The 19,922-nt window shown below is 32.1% G+C and overlaps 2 protein-coding genes across 2 annotated transcripts in view; both read left to right on the top strand.

Annotated features, from left to right (window-relative positions):
- The window catches only part of LOC132725654 (uncharacterized), a 52,103-nt gene extending 40,313 nt beyond the window's left edge, over positions 1-11,790 (top strand). The window contains exons 8-13 of the mRNA XM_060710832.1: positions 245-292; positions 6,981-7,263; positions 7,871-8,400; positions 8,759-8,870; positions 10,040-10,167; positions 10,981-11,790. Of these exons, the coding sequence (XP_060566815.1) occupies positions 245-292; positions 6,981-7,263; positions 7,871-8,400; positions 8,759-8,870; positions 10,040-10,167; positions 10,981-11,203 (1,324 nt within the window). The 3' untranslated portion in view covers positions 11,204-11,790. The remainder of the gene's footprint in view (positions 1-244; positions 293-6,980; positions 7,264-7,870; positions 8,401-8,758; positions 8,871-10,039; positions 10,168-10,980) is intronic.
- Positions 11,791-14,747: 2,957 nt separating this feature from the next.
- Positions 14,748-19,672, top strand: LOC132725653 (innexin unc-9-like; the record flags this gene model as incomplete). The annotated part of the gene is made up of 5 exons (XM_060710831.1): positions 14,748-14,954; positions 15,576-16,105; positions 16,539-16,650; positions 18,359-18,483; positions 19,326-19,672. Coding segments are annotated over 5 exons (1,161 nt in total), but the record flags the coding sequence as incomplete, so codon positions are not given.
- Between the last annotated feature and the right edge of the window lie 250 nt (positions 19,673-19,922).

The raw sequence follows: 19,922 nt of genomic DNA, 5'->3' as shown, positions 1-19,922 counted from the left end.
ATATTGGCACTGTTCCAACACGCGCTGTGTATAGCTGAAAGATTTGTGGATATTTGTTACACAAAATTGAATGATTGATTATTTGAGCGGTCTAGTGAAAACATAATTGGTAAACGGCATATTTAATAAGTAATCATTTTAAAATGCTTATTAGAGAATCATATAAAGCAGCCTCGGCAATTTTATGCCAGTAAAAATTTAAATAGAATTAGTTTAATCAATAGGTATATGCATTATTTTGTAGTTGTAGAATTGTTAAAATTGCTGTTAGTTTTAATATCTCATTTCAAAGGTGAGAAATTATTTAATTTTTAACCAACATTTCCTTGATTAAACTTCTTTTGTTTTGTTTTTAGAATGTTTTGGCAACAGACAATTTTATGCCTTTCAGTTTTTTTAAATATTTTACTTGTTAGATTTTAGCAGTTTCTTTAAATCATATTTTTTACGCAGATTCAGTTTTAAAATTCAGATTTTTGTTAAGTCAAGTAATTTTGTTTGTTTTAAGATTGCTAATCTGAAATGAAAACCGAATACGTTATAATTCCCGAAAATATAAATGTGCTTTTATAATTATAATTTCCCGAAACGAACGAAATGGCTGTCAGGTGAAGCACATATCACTTTTCGGATCTTTTTGTATAATATGTATATATTTAGCATGATCATTTTGATATCTTTTTGTGTTACAAATGAAGTTATTAGAAAAAAATAACAAAATAAACGAAGCCATAAACATATATAAAACCATTGCGTTTGTTTTCTTTCCTCAATTTGCCCATCAGCCAAACTGCACGATTTTCGCCTGTCCGTTAGTAAATATAGAAAGATACTTTAAAGGTTCAGTGCTTTGGCGCATATTGGAAAAGGAATAATTGGCAAATGTAACAAAAGTTAAGTATCTAATGACTTGCCTATACGCATATATAGCTGATGGTTAATAAGGCATGCAAAGTCAAAGTTTTAAGGTTTGAAACGTTTTGAGACCTTCAGGAAGCGGACAGATAAATTATGGTTCTATCCATACCAGTCAAATAAAATGATTTAAAATGGAAAAACCCTTGCATTATGGAAGCTGTAAATAATACAAAATATTTTATGTCTTGCAATGGACAAGACCAACCTCTGTGCCATGTTCGATCCAAAGTATTATAACGGTATAGTAGTTATTATTCGACCTGTAAAAGTATGATATTGCAAGACTATAGGATTATTTTTTTAAGATAGAAAAGTGATATCATTTGTAATACAAATAGGCCACAAAGCGGATACGTTTAGGCTTAAATATACTTATAATATATGTAAATGATACTGTAGCAAATATTGCATCATTACGCACGCGCACATTGTACTTTTAAAAAATTCACACAAATTACTATATATTCAGGATGTAGGCAATATTCAGGATGTAGGCATATCTTAAGTCCAAATTTGTTTTATCACGATCCAGGATATCGTAATTCTTTTCTTGGAATGTTTTACAATGAGTGTTTTGACATGACTAATGTGTCATTTAACGAAGACAGAAATAAAATACTGATAAAAGAAATAATCCCGTCAAAGTGTACAAAAAAAATAGAGTAACACAACAACGCAAAAATCCGTTAAAGCTGTTAAATAACACAACGGGCGTATACCGTAACACGATAAAAAAAGAAAGAAATAAAACATGAAGACGATCCTTCTCAACTATTATGAAACCTCACAAATTACAAATTTTAATGGATTAATGGGGAAAGTTTTTAGAGTATACGCTTTATACAATATTTGCCTTTTATCTTCTTAAACAAAATTAATGTTGCTGAACAGCTATACCCGAACATAGTATTGAATTCGTTATGTTTTTCCTCCTTCCTTTTAATAGAAATAAATAAGATATACCAGTATAAAGATAAATAGAATTATAAATTAAAGATATATTGTGCTCAAACTTTATATTTAAAAATAGCTCAAATTGCTATACAGTCTCATTTTAAAAATGTGAAATAAAAATCTTTTTGAGTACATACAGAGACGATAATGTTACGTTTTAAATTCTACACACTATAGGTGACCACAGAAAAAATGGATGTGTCATAAAATGGTCGTTTTTTTAAAGGACGAAATCAACTTGACAAGTTATGTAATAGGGAATGCAGCTTCCCAAATTTAGTTTATGCTTTCTCTTATTTAAATCTGACATATGCAGTAAGAGTTTCCTAGATTTCAATAAATATTTGCAAATAAATGTAATGTACACAAAGATGAGCATAGTATATTTTAATATTCTTGTTACAATATAATTTATCCATGAAGTTTACATAGTGAAATATTCGTACTATTTATGAAACATGCCCTTTGGAATGTACTTATCACTTTTAATGGTTTGTTACTGTGAATGTCTTTATTTGTTATCCAAATTTCAAATTATTTTTGACCTTCCCACATCAAGTTGATGTAATGGTAGATGGTGTAATACGACCAAAAACTTTCACTATGTCAGGTAATCGTACACAAAAATGTACTTTATACTTAAAAGTCTGTATTTGGTAATTGTGAGGTTAAAATTTATAACGTTCGCTTTATCGCCCAAATATTTAAATTATTTTATTGGGTGTACATATAGCTTATTTGTATTGCACCCAATAAAATGATTCAATTTATGGATAATAGTTTATTGCAAAAGTTTATTTTACATGAAAAGTTACAAACAATAAATATTAAAGATTATGTAGGAAGTTAAAAAATATTCTTAGCTTTTTTTATATCATAAGGAAAAAAACACGCGGGGACGCCAAGGTCTTCAACTTTATTACGGTCAGCATTTTCACCTCTGCTAGATGCCCGATGGAAAAACTGAGGGCTCGAACTGGCGTCCTCTACGTAAAATACAACGCGACCTAAACTCCTTTTTTCCAGACTTGGTCAAACAGAAAACCAGGCAATATATTAAGGGTCTTGAATCTTGAATCATTTTACTTTTCTTAAAATCTATGTACAGTTTTATCTAGTTTGATTTATTTGAAATATTTCGGCTCATCTTAGGGCATACAGCTTTAGGTCCCCAGAGATAGCATGCTACCTAAAAAGCATATGCTTCACTTAATATGTTTTTTAAAGGCAGTGATATATCTGTAAACATATCTGACTTTATGATTGAGATGGATATATGTATATGGATTCTTATTTTATGTTTCAGATTTTGATCAATTTGTTTTAATTTGTTTCCAATCTATTGATTTTCAACGGTTTGCTATTTCAAATGAAGTAATTTTCACTGAGGCAAAAAAAAATTCCCACCATACACTGATAAATTTGATACATTTTTTAACATCACCCTAGTGATAAGTCTTTGCAACAAGTATATAGGACCAGACAAGCCTGAAAATCCATGCACACCGATCAGGCAGTATTCTCTTTTTTTGACTGAGAAGGTTGCCTATAAGGGTTGAGGCATCATAATTGCAACCACTGTTTAACCCTGCATGATCGTAAAAGGCAACTGAATGGGTTCATTTTAATGGGAGCCTATGCTTCTCTTAGATTCGGCAGACGAGGTGGTTTTGATCCATGGTGCTGCTTTAATTTGTAACACACAGGTTAGCCATCATCTTTCCTGTTTCGGCGCAATATCACCTACATTGTGTGCCGTAAAACCACACTAAAAGATAATCTGGGCTATCCAACTTTGTATTTTTATCTTGATCTCCCCAAATTGATTATGGATTATTCCGGAAATGGTAGTTGGTCAAGTAGTTAAGGGTTTATAAGTTCATTTTCATACTGAAATGATTATTGATAAGTTTCTATCGATTTAAATATTCTTCAAACGTCTAATGCTCGTATCTGCAACCAGAAAAAAATCAGTTCAGCCAACCGTTTCACCTATTTGCCTTTTTCAGACATCGAGGGATTGTTTCCGCTTATTTTATCAGTCGTGTCTTCTCAATTGTAAACACTTTGACACGGATATGTCTTTTTTAAATAACGTGAAAACGAACTGGGTGAGCAAAGAATACAATTTGAAAAAAAGGCTATATTCTTTTGAAACCGGAACTGTCTGCAGAAAGATGGAACTATACACGCTTGTATATTATGTGACAGCGCGGCGCATAATGAAATTACTTGAAAATACATAAGATTTACGGAGAAAAACGATTAGCACTTCATCACATATTATCAAAAACCTTTATTTGGCTGAAAAGCCGCGTTTTACATTCGAACTCTAATGACGTCATAAACGCAAGTGGACGAATTTTTGATACATATCTATAGTAGTGATTAAGTAAGTACTTTGAAGGAGGTATTTCCGAATAATCGCGAATTGACTCATTCGTTATCATTTTACAATCTTGATAGGGACACTCATAATCATATGTAATATCCCCAATTTGAAGACTGTATATAAATATAGTTATTAATATGATATTAAGTGTATTCATGTGTTACATAATGTGGCCATATTACGTAATACTAACATGAATAAACATGTTTTTAATTAGACTTTCTAAAATATAGATAGTGCCTCGAACACAATTCATTTCGCCCATTTACGGAATTTCATTCACAAAACAATTCGGATAAACCCGGTAAACTCGTCGATATCCGTATCTGTCAAATTAATTTGTTAACCAATGAAATGACAAGATTGTGTAAAGAACGCTTGATATACATTTTAAGTCACGGAAAGTGGTGAATTGTGCCGAGTTTTTTATGAACGTATAGTGGTTGTATTACCCTTCAAGTTCCTGACGTCAACGTCCTTTAAGAAAAACGTCTGATATTTCTGACCCTAGACTGCACAACCTGGATAAATGAGACATACCTTTGCTGAGGACATAATGATGTCATAACATGGCAAAATTATATTAATATTGTCATACCGGTATTTACATTAGTCATACAGCTCATAAAGCTGCTTAGAATCCGAAAAACTACTGTGGTCCGAGGCTTGAAACAAAGTTTTTGTCGCTCTAGCAATAAAACCTGCAATGGTATGCGACACAGAATTATGTTTTGCTTTAGCAAATCCCTTTGCGCGTGAAATGTCACAAAGAAACTGGTGCTTAGACTTTTTCATTGTTTTTTTTTTTTTTGTTTGCAGTTGCTTAAAGTTTAAACAAATGACTTGATTTTACCGAGTATACAGCCCAAAAGTATTGTTTACAAAAAGACTTTCGTTCTTGACATTTATTTTCAACAGCTTTTAATTTCTGGCCATGTTTTCGAAATTGCTTGATGTCATATTAGAAGTCACAAACACACATTTAATACTGGAAATCTACTTTAAAGGCAACCAGTCATTTAAATCCAAAAAAGTCACAAGGTCGAAGGAAATCCTCCCTGGCCATTCGAAGCTGTGGCTATAATTAGTGTGGTGTGCTACCTAACGAGGTTTTCATTAATCAGCAGTAACAGTCGGAATCCGCATTAAAAACCTTTCACTTCAAATCTTTTTTAATTGTTTACAGACAAAATGTTGTTCGTTACAATAAAGAGGCATTCTAAAAGACAATCTCTGGTAAGGAACATATTTTTTCCGAATAAGTATTGAAAAAATGTACTCTATATATCAGTCCAAAATAAGAGGAGTAGCTGTTCGACGAAAATTAAATAGCCACTATTTATTGTTATGTCAAGTTTATCCTGGGTCAATTATAAACAGATGACATAGATTATCACGTTTCAATCTCGCTTTGTACCATATTCGTTTTCTTTATCCGGGTCAATTATTTTAACCGGGTCAGTAATTGGACCAACAATATCTTGACAAACATATTTGTTATCTACTTGTTCATTATTCACATCGATATATTTATATATAAAACCAATATATCAAAAACAATCAGGCACGTTTATATAAATATTATATACCTTGAAAAATTCAATCTCCGATGTACAAAGCCGCCGGTTTTAAAGTATCAACCTTTTTCTGCTATTCACAGCTCTCTAAGCCTGGCCTGGATAATCTCTTAATGTTTGTAGAAAATCTTCATATATCCAACAGACAACGAACTCTTTTAAAAAGAATTTTCAAATTGACATAAAATGCCACTCCACATGGAGTATATGCTTCACACCGTATGTTTATACAGTTTTTTGAGTAATTATATCTAATCAAACAATGTTTTACTGTCTGGGATCGTCTTCCCTGCAGTGTGGATATACTTCAGACCAAACTTTGCAACAAAACGAATCTTCACAAGTTCCGAACGGTAGAAAACATACAAGAAGCAAAATAATCTTTAACTAACATATCTGATGACATGGGAAACTAAATAAACATTAAGTGCAAAAAGGGCCCATGTGGTTTGCTTTATGACTTAAGTTAGCACTTTTTCGTTGTTTGATATACGATTTGAGAAAAAATGTAGGTCCGATGAGTTCGGCTTCACAGCAGTTAGTATATTGTGTATCAACAAAATGGTCAGTCCGGAATTTTTGTTTTTACCTTGTAACGGTAGGGATCCCCAAACTTAGGGGTTTTATCTCCTGGATTTTCACAAAGCATCTTCACGTCACGTAAAATTGATAGCCAAGTGACTGATATGATACCTCGAGGACTGATAATATACTAAAATGATAAAAATTTATTATGAATTGGACGAAACGAAAGAAAAAATAGAGACATGGTTTTGAAGTAAGTATTTTTTAACGTTTTGTTGTTGTTGCTACTGTTAATTTATGATTACTTATACAATAAGCGCTTTATATTGCAATTTTTATCACTTTTTTGTTTTGTTTTCATGGTTAAATTTTGTGACAACAAAAGGTTGATGGATATTACGAATATTAGATAATACATTCACAACTTCCGGTTTAAAATTTATGAATATATAACCTTGAGTTTTGTTAATTTAGATTGAGATTTCTTAGACAAAAACAAGTAAGATAATGCTGCACGAGGAAAGAATTTAGAAACTATGTGAAAAAAACGTTACGAATCTTTTGTTGAAGCACCAGATTTAACGATATACTTTTTTCCTGTTTATAAATTTCAGACATTTTGAATCGTTTTCATCGGTACATGCAAAATTCAAGGAATCATGCCGCACAGACGACTGGGCGGACAGACTAAGTCATCTTTTTACAGCGGGGCTTTTATTAATTTTTGCGATATTGGTTAGCACGGTACAGTTTGTTGGTGAAAACCGGATAAAATGTTGGGCACCTGCAGAGCTGAAAGAGTTCCATGAAAGCTATATCAACAACTATTGCTGGATAAGTAATACATATTACATACCGATGCTAGAAACTATACCTACGGATGTTCAACAACGACAGGTAAGTTTGAAACATTTGATTACTTTTATAACGAGTTAAATAATTATGACGCATAAATGATTTGTAGCAATGAAAGAGCGTTAAAGACGAGCACTCTCGAGTTCAAATATTATTACATACATGTACAGTAACGAAACCACACACACTTCAACTATTTGTTGTAGCACAATTACTTCCAACTGCCTCTTTTGGTTGTGTGTTCGAAATCGGCCTGGACTATTTTTAAAATGATACTATGCTTACTTTTTCGGGCAGATCGAGTTGCATTGGTGGAATATTTCAAGAGATTGGCTCAATATTTGATAATGAAAAATGTTTAAGATAAAATATATAAAGTACCTTAATTATAAAAAAAAATGTTCCGCTCTTTTTAAAAATTGAAATTTACGGATACATTTCTAATGAGAAATGTTGTGGGTCACTGTAAAACATAAAATTGAATACAATTATTGCAAAATGTCAAGCTATTTTAAATTTTACATGTGCTCTCAACAATGAGACTTGGATGGGCATAATGTCACTTTATTGAGAAGAAATGGCATATTCGTTTCACAAATTCCAAAACAACGTAACATGTTTGAATTTAAATATTTTATCATGATTTCAGGAAGAAGAGATTACCTATTATCAATGGGTACCGCTCATTCTTGCTTTTCAAGCGCTAATGTTTCACTTCCCAAACTTCATCTGGAATCTTCTGAACGTTCACTCTGGACTAAATCTTGGGAAGATCCGTGCATTAGCTGACGAGACGCAAAGCGAAGACCCTAAAAAGCGGGAAGAGGTCATTAAAAATTTATCTAAAGTTTTGCAGCGCTGGATTCAAATTCAACGACCGTATAAGCATAATGTAATGGTACGCGCCAAGGCGCGATTTTCCCACATATTCTGTTTATATTGCAACAAGAGAGAGGGTAATTTTCTGACAGGGCTTTACTTGTGCACGAAAGTGATGTATTTAAGCAATGTTATTGGCCAGTTCTTCTTACTAAGTTCGTTCTTGGACATGGACTTTAAAACGCAAGGGGTTGAGTATGTGAACATGATGCGAAATGGAGAACCTATGAAGGAAAGTTCAAGGTTTCCTCGAGTCACAATGTGCGATTTTGAAGTTCGTCAGCTTAACAACATACAGAGGTAATCATTTTATAAAAATATATGATTTCTGACGTAATTAATTAATAGTTAACTAACTAACTAACTAACTAACTAACTAACTAACTAACTAACTTATTTATTTATTTATTTATTTATTTATTTATTTATTTATTTATTTATTTATTTATTTATTTATTTATTCATTCATTCATTCATTCATTCATTCATTCATTCATTCATTTATTTATTTATTTATTTATTTATTCATTCATTCATTCATTCATTCTTTATTAATTCATTCATTTATTCATTGCTAAAACTGATATTTTATAAAGATAACGGCATGAGTCTAGAGAAGTTTTGTTTTGTATTGAATTTTCTGCGTCTTTTTTTTCAGATTTACTGTCCAGTGTGTACTCCCAATTAACCTGTTCAACGAAAGGGTGTTTATCTTCCTTTGGTTTTGGTTTGTTGTCGTTGCTGTTTCCACGTGCATCAGTTTTATCAAGGTGACAACCTATATTATTTATTAACCTGTCCATTTTTCTACATTTTTGGTAAATTTGTTTATCAAATTAAACTGTTTATGTTGATAATATTGCAAAATCAGACATTAAGCACACATAGGATGTAAATTATTACTTTAATATTAAATCTGAGTACTTGTTTCTCAACTTAGATTTTCTTTCAATATTTTGGCTCATCGTAAGGCATGCAGATTTTAAGTTTGAACTTTCTGGATTCATCAAAATTATCGGCATCAGTTTCATTTGTACGAAAACCTGCTTGGTTTATCGGTTTTGACATTTTGCAACGGATAAGTAACGGATGAGTGTCATTAAAATTAGAACTTACTGGGTTTATCACAATTCCCATTTTATCAGAGATGAGGTTCAGTTAGATCAAAATTTGCTGGATCATCTATCTTGAAATTTTCTAAGAAATCCACTTATGTGATCTTACATTATAATTATTCATATCCTGTTCGTAGAAATCGTATACACGAGAACATACAAAGTGAGAATTTGCTTTTTATATAACATCTTTATATTGGGTTTGTTAGGGGTAAATATTTGCATTAGTGGTTACACTGATATAATTATACATTTGACAGTTTTTAATTTATAACATCATATTTTCCTTACTATATATCAACACGTGTCAATGACTTAGAACTTTCATTGATATATTGGATAATTTCAAAGCTTAAACATTTGAAAATAAAGATTACAACATTGCATGCACGTCTTTCAAATTGAAATATTATAATTATAATCAGCAAATACTGATTTTTAAAAGTACATTGTATTGTTATATTTTTTTCTTATTGAAAAAATAGATATAAATTTGTCCGGTTTATCAACAAATCAGCACATTGGTTTCACATAAGCGTGTCGGTTTTGAATTATAATATAATTAATTAACAGAATAGAACATACCAAAGGTACATGGCTAATCAACATGGCGATATACTATAGCAAGATACAATATGATAGACAAACTTCCGGTATTTACTATTTGAAACTGATATAGCAGATAAGTTGATGCTAAACAATATTTAATTAAATGTGTTGATTACAAATTAGTGATATCATATACAACACCTGTTTGATTATTATATGCGTATATATGTGTACGTGTTTTATATATACGTGCAGTTCACAATGTTTATTTGCAGTGGGTGTACTTGATTGTGATAAAGAAAAACAACTATGATTTTGTGAAGAAATATTTGGTATTATCGAATAGATTGCACAATGAAACAGATAAACAATTATGTAGGCGATTTGCTGAAGATTATCTTAGGTAAAATAACATTTTGTTAGTCCAGGCTTTCACAAATGAAAAACAAAAAGAAAAGAAAACAATATTTATTAAGTAAACAACAAAAAGAAACAATATCCCCATATTTCACAAGGATATAAGAAGAAGCATTTAACGTATTTAATTGCCCCAAATTTCACAATCAGAAAGTGTTTTAGTTTCTGTGTGAAACAATCTTTAAAAACAAGCTAAATAACAAAATCGAGTTTAAGGAAAACTCTTTCAGAATTGAAATTCCTAATGTAATAATTTTCAAAACCAGTCTTCATTATGTTATGTAAATTTGTTTTCATACACTGCATTAACTTTGATTAGTTTAAGAGGATTCATTTGTTACAATAAAGTAATTAGATGGGGCAAAGGGAGAGTTTATTTGGTGCAGGATGCAATCTAAAACTTTAAACAGCTATTCTGCACGAGTTTAATATGGTGGCTGATTTGTGCCAGGTCCTATGTTTGCTCCTCGGGGCACCGGACAAAAACACGTAAATACGACAAAATTCACCTTTGGCGACCTGCGGGGCAAAAATACGACACGGCACAAATCAAACACCATATTTTAATGATATCTCTTTTTAAGAGATATGAATTTAGGATTTTTTTTATTACAAAATGATTTAACGCGTGGCGTTAAATTTCTGAAAAACGTCATAAATAACATTTACATAATTGTGAGGGCTGATGACGTCATGACATCAACTATATTAACACGATAATAATAAGAATATTTCAATGGTTATAATGAATTGTAAACAAAGTATGTAGTTTGATTTAAGGTTGTTGTTGTATTTTTAGAAATGATGGATGTTTTGTGGCCCGGACTATAGGGAAGAATTCTACAGAACTGGTTGTAATTGATGTACTGGAACATATGTGGAGAGAATATAAACGAAAAGAACTGAATGAACCGGAATCGGACGATGAAAATGAGAGGAAACGAAAAGAACAGAATACATTAGAAAAAGAGAAAAAAGAGGAAGTTTTAGTAAATAATAGAGAGCAATTAGTATATGCATGAGTGAACACAAAATAACTTTGGAACTTTGAATACGATGAAATAAGCAAGAGTATTTTTTTTTAATGAAAGGATGTTTTTAGTAACATTGACATCTTGTGTAGATAAATGGATATCATGAGAACATGAAGGTTTTGATCTTTTTGCACAAATATTTCGTGATCAATATTAGTGAAAATTATGTATAGAAACATTTCATCTTAAACTTGATTATTGTTTATCTTTTAATTGATTATTGTTAATCTTTATATCGATTATTGTTAATTTAACTCTTGTTTGATCATAATTAGTAATGGAATGACTTTCTTTGTGATTTAATGATCTGTAAGAATTTTATGTTACACCGAGTCTTAAAATTCCATGCAATAGTATTGCTTTCAAGGAATGGCCCCATTTCCATTTATTTCATACCTGCGCATTTTATCATTCAGTTTTATACTTAATTAATCACCTGAATATTTTAGATAAAATATGAAAAAAATGATAAAAAAAATGATAAAAAAATATATTTTTATTCAAGACTTATATGACGCCATTGTTTGCAAATAAACAGTAAGAATTTACAAAAATATATCTTCAACATTCCATATGTTCTTTGTTCATTCCTTTATTTCTATGACCTCGCATTGACCAAATAGATCTGGAGGGATAGTGTTCATTTTAAATTTGTTTGTCCGTCTGTCTCTATGGATAACTTGAACTCTGACCCTTTGATACTCGATCCGTAAAATGTAGCCTTAATATTTGAACGCCCTTTAATGTTTAATCTGCTAAAATTATGTAATTAATCCATTCAAAGTGTATGGAAATTTGATATTGAAAAACAAAAAAGAAGCTACAAACAGTTTCGAGCCTAGTCAGACTGCATGGATTTGGAGACTTGCTCTGCACTAGTATCAAATGCTAATAAGTTCCGGTTCCAGCAGGTTTAACCTTTTACCACATGGACACGTGTTTAAATACGTATGTGCGACCAGTGCAGATCCAGATCAGCCTGTATTTCCGTGCAGTCTGATCAGGATCTCTTCTGTTCGATTTTTAGTCAGAAATTCTTATAATGGATTTAAAAGTGAACAATGGAGATCCTGATCAGACTACATGGATGTGCAGGCTGATCTGGATCTGCACTGGTCGCACATACGTCTAAACACGTGTCCATGTGGAAAAGGGTTAAGAGCTTCGTCGTGACTTATTGAATGTAACCTTGACCACGAAATGACATTTTTCTGAAATGTCAAACTGTTGTAACATTTAGGAAATGTCATAAATACTTTGTTATTTAAAACGACATTACGGGGCATGTGTTGTTGTTTTTGTTGTTGTTGTTGTTGTTGTTTGGAGGGGGTGTATTTTTTCTCAACACCTACATTTCGTTTAATGTTAAAATTTTAGTCTTTTTTATATCAAGAATTCGGAAATTTAGTGACAGAAGTGCGATCATAGTCCACAGAGTTATCTTTATAATTACGGACCATACGTTTCGTCTAGTTTTTATGCCTCTACGTAGGTATTTGTTTCAGACAAAACAGTTAAAACTACATTCAAACGCTTTGTAATATATCATTAAGATATAACCATTACAGCTTATCTTATTATAAAAAAACTATATATTATATGCAGATAAGATTAAAACAGTTGATTTTACAAGGGGATATATTCAAATTTGTTTGAAGTATGCCCCCTTTTTGTACGTACTTTTTACTGCAAATAGGCAAGGGCGACTCTTTCTTGCAGCTAATGCAATCGCACCAGGATTACTTATTGAATTTGAATGAGTAATCTATTAATTCATTGTTAATAACAACATAACGGAATTTTTTACTGTTTGTGGGCCAAATATTTATCATTATTCTTTATTTTAAGACGTGTTGTAATTTGTAAGATTTTATTGTTTTACATACAGTCATTCCTGTCAACACTTCAAAAAAGATAAGATGAATATCTCTAATACCCCATATTGACGCTGACTGATTTCCGATCGCATTCAATAATTACAATTACTAAATCCCTACAGTCATTCTTTTACAATTACAGGCATTATTATTATTCATCATAACAAATACTTAACACTTGCTAAAACAATAGATGATGTAAACAAATAATTAGTCAAAGAAAATGCCACCAAAGGAAGGTATTAAATGGGTCAAACTTGAAATAAAGGAACTTCTTTGTAAATAATTTTGGGATTTTAGCGAATGGTTTGAATATTTATAGTTTATATTTTGGTTAATTTGTTCCGAAAACATTCTCTAAAACATAGCTTATTGTTTTGAATGAAAAAAGGTATTATTTAAGGACTTTAAAATGTAAGTATTAAAATTTACATTTAATTTGAAATTAGAATATCGTTAATTAAAACACATTTAGTTTCGATATGTTTCGATGTGATTTAGTTATTTTTCGAAGTATATTCCGAAAAGCTGCTTGCTTTTTTCTGTTTTGAATACATTTATTTTCGCTCTATTATGACAAAAAAGCTTATAACATATTTGGACCACATTCGGATCCGCTTCCTGGAAATGTATTCGTGAGACCAGCAGGGCTCGAACCTACAAGACATGGATAAGCAGGCTAACAACACAACCATTAGGCTAATCTGTTTTGGTATTGGCTCCTCTAGTTTTCACAATTACAATTTCAATAAATAAAGACATTGACATTGGAAAACACGAGCAGTACTCGAGTGAATTGTTTTGACATTCCATTCTTGTGTGTCTCCAGTCTCAATTCAGCGTTAAGAGATGCATAATATGGCATGTCCATGCGGTTGGGGTCATTTTATCACAACTGTCCGCTTAAACCAGGGATTTCTACCAGTGATTTGATGGTCAAATTTCCAGCCATTCTACGAAGTTAGGTATCGTAGGGCAGGGTATATATCCGTATATATTTGACAATTCGGTCATGAGACTTCGTGTGATTATTTGTCAGAATTGATATTCTGTATGAGAAAATGAATTAAACAATTTAAAACCCATTTTGTCAGTGCAGATGTGTGTTAGTTCATGTGACGAAAAAGTAAGAAAAATGGCCATGCATCAATGTGGTGAAAAAATGTAACAGTACTAAAATTTGGTAACTTGTTAAAAGCTTGTGACAAGGACTCGGACCTGTCTGACAATGCGGGCGCAGTTTAACATTTATTATGTTCATATGCGGTCATTGGCACGTCAGACCTCAGGATATGTATGAATTAATTATGTTTTAGTCCACTCCATTAACAAAAAGAGTTTCCAGTTTGAGCGGTACCCCGAAAATGTCAACAGTCATGTCCTTATAGGGTGAATTTCGAAGCATAAAGTGGTGATAATTTACCTCCATGCAATTTCTACCGAGTATTAGCCACATTTATGAATTTTAAGCCAAAATTAAGTCACTGTAAGGCGGCCAATGAGAACGCGGTTACCCTGAAGAGGGATGTTGGTGCCAAGCAAAGACGTCATGCATTTTTAAGGTTGATTTCTAATTATAGGTTAGTCGGGCCATGGGAGGGGCTCCCTCAACTAAAGAAACTGACGAGGGGCCGGAGTGATGATTGGGCGGACCGCATGAGTCATATTTACACGGTGTTCATCCTCTTGGCGTTTGCTGTTTTGATAAGCACCGCCCACTTGGTTGGGACAGAATAAGGTGCTGGACCCCGGCGGAGTTCACGGAAGCATACGAAGATTACGTACACAACTATTGTTGGATCAAGAACACGTACTACATACCACAACACGACTATATTCCGGAGGACATAAGTCTTCATCAGGTCAGAGAGAGTTTTTCATATTTTTGTCATTCTTCTGTTAAGGCAAGTCCGTAGTAGACAATTTCTAATCCTTTTTAAAAAAAAAAAATGTTGCTCCTCGTTGCGGGCTAAAACCTACACTTTGCAAAACTTGTTAAATAATATTATCTATGCCTGAACCAATGGACGTAGGTGCTAGTCTTGTTTTTTCAAAACTAATAGGATGTATTCTACTTTTTCGTTGACTTCAAAATTTAAATCTAACTCTTTCAAAATAAATTCACACTTAAGAAATACTTAGTATTTCTGAAATCATTTTAACCGTCAGGAAATTGGTTTCATGTTTATTGTACATGTCTGGGTTCATTTCAATTATGCAAGATGTAAACTAAAATTTTATAACTTTTTAAATGTTTCCATTACGTTAAACAAAATCTTCTCAGAACATAAAATAAACTGCATGTATCTATGTTCAATAACTTTGCCATAACAAGCATGAAGTAAACGAACTTATTTCAAGTTTATAATATGTTCTTATAACACACAATTATATAAAGAATGGTCTAAGTTTCACATGTCGCAAATTCCAAGAATGCACTAATCTGTATCCTGTCTAATACAACATTTTCTTTGTGTTACCAGGAAGCTGAGATTACCTATTATCAATGGGTTCCGATTATCCTTCTCCTCCAAGTGTTACTTTTCAAACTTCCAAATGTCTTCTGGGAAATCCTTCACGGTGGGAGTGGCATTCAAATCGGAAACATCATCAAGTACGCTGAATGGTCACATTATAAATCACGTGACGACAGGCGTGATTTGATTGACAACTTGAGTTGCACACTCGATAAATGGCTAGACACCGAGCAGCAGTACGAACACAACTGTTTCGTTCGCTTTCGGTCGAAGCTAAGTCACATTTTCTTCTTCTTCTGTAACAAGCGAGAAGGAACCTATCTTACGGCACTCTACATCTGTATCAAGGGATTGTACCTGGGAAATATCATCGGTCAATTCTTCATGCTAAGCGCTTTCATGGCAACCGACTACAACAATTATGGTTTCCATTGGTTACACATGATGCAGTCTGGAGAAGACATGAAAGTTAACCCACGTTTTCCAAAGGTCACTTTATGTGACTTCAAGATACGCCAATTACAGAATATCAAAGAGTAAGAGGAAATCATGATTTTCACAAATAAAAAAATGTCTGTACATGACAAATGTCAAAAAAGAAGCAGTTTTGGATATACAAAAATAATTAGAGCACGTCTTTCAAAAAGAAGATGTGAAATACCCTGGTTTAAAAGCTACATGCCTTTTGTTAACATTACTTTGTTACGTTTACAACACGTCACATATAGATATATTAAAGTAGAACATTTAATTTAAAACATGTATCACATTTAGTTCAATTTATGTTCTCAAAATCCACAAAATAACTGTCTATTGTTTCTGTTCCTACGATAAGCTTCTAAAGATATTGATCAGCAAAATCACATAAATTGAAATATTAATACAAAACATCCAAAAGAAACTCTGCCATTAGCTTAAAGCAAATACATATTGCCATTATCTTACGTATACTAATGATTTCATTTTCAGTTTCACTGTCCAATGCGTCTTGCCTATCAATCTTTTCAATGAAATGATCTTTATCATCATCTGGTTCTGGTTGTTCCTAATGGGCGTTATTTCTGCCTACAGTATTATCAAGGTAAGTGTTGTGTGATGCCTTCTATCTGCCTACAACATTTTCAATTTTGTCGGTTGTTCTAAATGGACGTTTAATTTGCTTATAATATTGTTTAGGTAAGTTCGGAAACAACATATTGGTGTTTATATTGAGCACTATTTCTGATAATAACATGGCCAAGGTCTGTCCTCAATATCAGCTCTATGAGTATATCCCTTTTTCCTGTTGGGTGATGTTGTTCTGCTAACTGTTTCGTTAGTTGTTTCTTTATGTACTGTGTTGTTGCAAAGCTGTGTTCCCTTCTATTGCCATGGCAGCGTGCTCCGTCAAGGTTCGGTTGTCACAAATGGCAACAATAATACAAAAACACCGAAGAACTTTGTTGGCTATATTCATTGATGAATCTAATTAGTTCTATAAGAAAATATTTCCTTAATAACAATTTCAAGCGGCGTGGTCGATTGGATTACGCGTCGGACTAGTAATCTGAGGAGTGTTGGCCACAAAGACAAGCCGTTGTTTCCGTAAGCAAGAAACATTACACTCATTGCTTAGTACTGATTGGTTCAAGGAACGGATTCGAGGGTGTTTCAATAAGCTTATAACTTCCAACTAAATCGAACTTAAATAGATTAGTATAAACTAAGCAGTGTATTGTAAAGGGTCAAAAGAACCAGGTTTTACGGTATTTCAGATAATAATTCACAATTCTTTTATCTACATGTATTCTTTTTTATCACGCAAGGAAAAGTAAAATGTAAGCAGAGAGGATCAAAATTCCTCTTTTTCTATCTTTTCTATAGTTTTATATCCATGGGCTTAGTTTGGGGTGTTAAATGTTCAATAAAAGCGATTATGGGGCACAAACTTGCACAGAAAAGTTTCAAAATATCTCACGATGTTAAACCTGCTGTATAGACAACATTCAAGTAGGTTATCTTGCTGGAAAAGTAAATTTTAAAACAGTAATAGACCACCTGTGAAGATTAAGTGCAGGGAAAAAACACATCGAAATATTAGATGGCACCCAGGAGGTTATTTTTCTGAAAATTTAAAAAGAATTAGTTTGTGCTATGGATGCATCATATATCTTGTATGAAGGGTATCTTTAACAACCATTCATGTATAACAGACCATTTTCATCTATCTGTTTTGAGGATATCTTAAACGACCATATTTATTATTTGATTTGAATGTGGCTTGCACATATCTGTTTGGAAGATATCTTAAACGACCATACCTGTTTAAAATGCCGCTTTCAATTAAAAAAGTATCATATGTCCATTATTCATGTTCTCTGAAGGCCAGTTACTAAGATTTTTCATGTGATTTTTTCTTTTTTTTATTATTTTTTTTTCGAATTGACGATATTATTCAAATATGCAAAGATATAAGAAATTGTTTTATACGATTTAGAAATAAGTGTCTATAGTATTCATTAAAATCATATTTGCCATAGGTGACCGGATTAGAAGGGTTCGTATGTTAGTTTTAGTCAATATAAACTCATACCTTGCTGGAACCGAAATGGGGTCTTTGCCACCAGTACAGAGGCAGTCAAACCTGCGTATTATTCTTGGGAAAAATAACGGAATGAGCCAATGATCTGAAAGTTTGCACTCAAGTTATTGCCTTCGTCAATATTAATACATGTATTTGTAATCACAATATTTATATAACTGAGTCGCTTTAATATATACTAGTAGTTGTATTTTCTTTCCAATTTCAGTGGCTATACCTTATAGTGCTTAAAAGAAACAACTACATGTATGTGAAAAAATACCTGAAACTTTCCGGCAGAATTGGACCAGAAGATAAACAGCTATGTCGGCAGTTTGCTGACAATTATCTCAGGTAGGGCTCTGTTTTCTGACATAACATAAGCGTGAATTTTTGTTTTGAGTGTACCTAAAGATTGTTTAATTTACCGTGTAATTGACGTGTGTTGTAAATTCGGAAAAAAAGAATGAAGGATTAGACAACGATGTGTGCATGTCATAAAAAACAAGAATGTGGTACATGTGATTATAAGTCTTAAAATACGAGATAACTATATACTTAAAAGATATAGGGCGTTAATTCCTTTGAACTAAAAATATAACTTTGTAAAATATGATAAAAAGTACGATAAAATTACTATAAAAGTAGACATAATGTAGACGTAGCACGACAAATAGAGGCATGGTAGTTGCGTCATCTTTTCAGTAAGATTAGATAATCATTTGTATTAAAGGCATATAGTATGCTAAAATTACATACATACATTATAGCCGAATGAAAATTGAAGGATAAAATTTTACTCAACCTTTACAATTTGACAACCGACACACTTTAAAGTGGATTGGTCTACAATGGGCACGTTTTCCATTAGTATTTCAGATATTAATGATTAAAAAAAATAGAAATACATCATTTGGATATATCTATAAAATCTTTCTAGAAAATAAATGTTGATAAAGTTCTTAGTGATTCAGAATGAACATTTATAGGCGAAAGAAAATTGAAGGTCACCGACCTCGTTTTCGAGTTATCTGCCCATTTTTCGGTTTAATTTTGTTATCTAATTGTAAGGTCATGCAAAAGTTTTAATAAAGTCTGTTAAACAGTTTAAATTCTACTTTATATGTAGCATAATTCTTTTAAATGAAATTGTCTACAATATGATAATCTCACGTATTTATCTTACATTTTCACAGAGATGACGGCTGTTTTGTTGCCCGGATGATTGCCATCAACACGACAGATTTAGTCACCGCAGACCTGCTAGACTGTATGTTTGACAAATATAGACAAAAAGTGAAACGAGCGAAAAAGAGCGAAACGAGCCTTAGCGAAACCACCGATGATGGCTCCTTCATGGAGAAAGAAAATTATGAGCATTGAGAAAAATAAATTAAACGAAAAAGACAACGAATGTACTTTATTTATTGCGCATACTAGTACTTCCGGTCAATAAGTTTCGTTACATCATTAAAACAGTATTCAATAACTTTGTTGCCAGTTTTCGAACGGTGACGCAAATTATCTCAAAAATTGTGATGACGTTAATAATGACGATGTATAAAGGTTCTAAATTACAATCTAATTTATGAAAAAATTGATTAATTCTATATTTTCAATATTAAAAAATATTGTTTTGTTACCAATATACTGTAACTTCATAGTACGGTAACTATAGTTTTTATCATATATTAAGAGAGAATGTCTTTCAATTCTGTTTTTTGTTATGGTCATATAGCCTTACTTTTATCTGATATATGGTTGACATTAGCGTAATAAAGATTATCCATATT

Source organism: Ruditapes philippinarum, unplaced genomic scaffold (assembly GCF_026571515.1).
Source record: "Ruditapes philippinarum isolate M1 unplaced genomic scaffold, ASM2657151v2 ctg133_1_1_1_1, whole genome shotgun sequence".
Classification (NCBI taxonomy): Eukaryota; Metazoa; Mollusca; class Bivalvia; order Venerida; family Veneridae; genus Ruditapes; species Ruditapes philippinarum.
The sequence above is the reverse complement of the archived record's forward strand: the minus strand, read 5'-3'. Positions and strand labels throughout refer to the sequence as shown.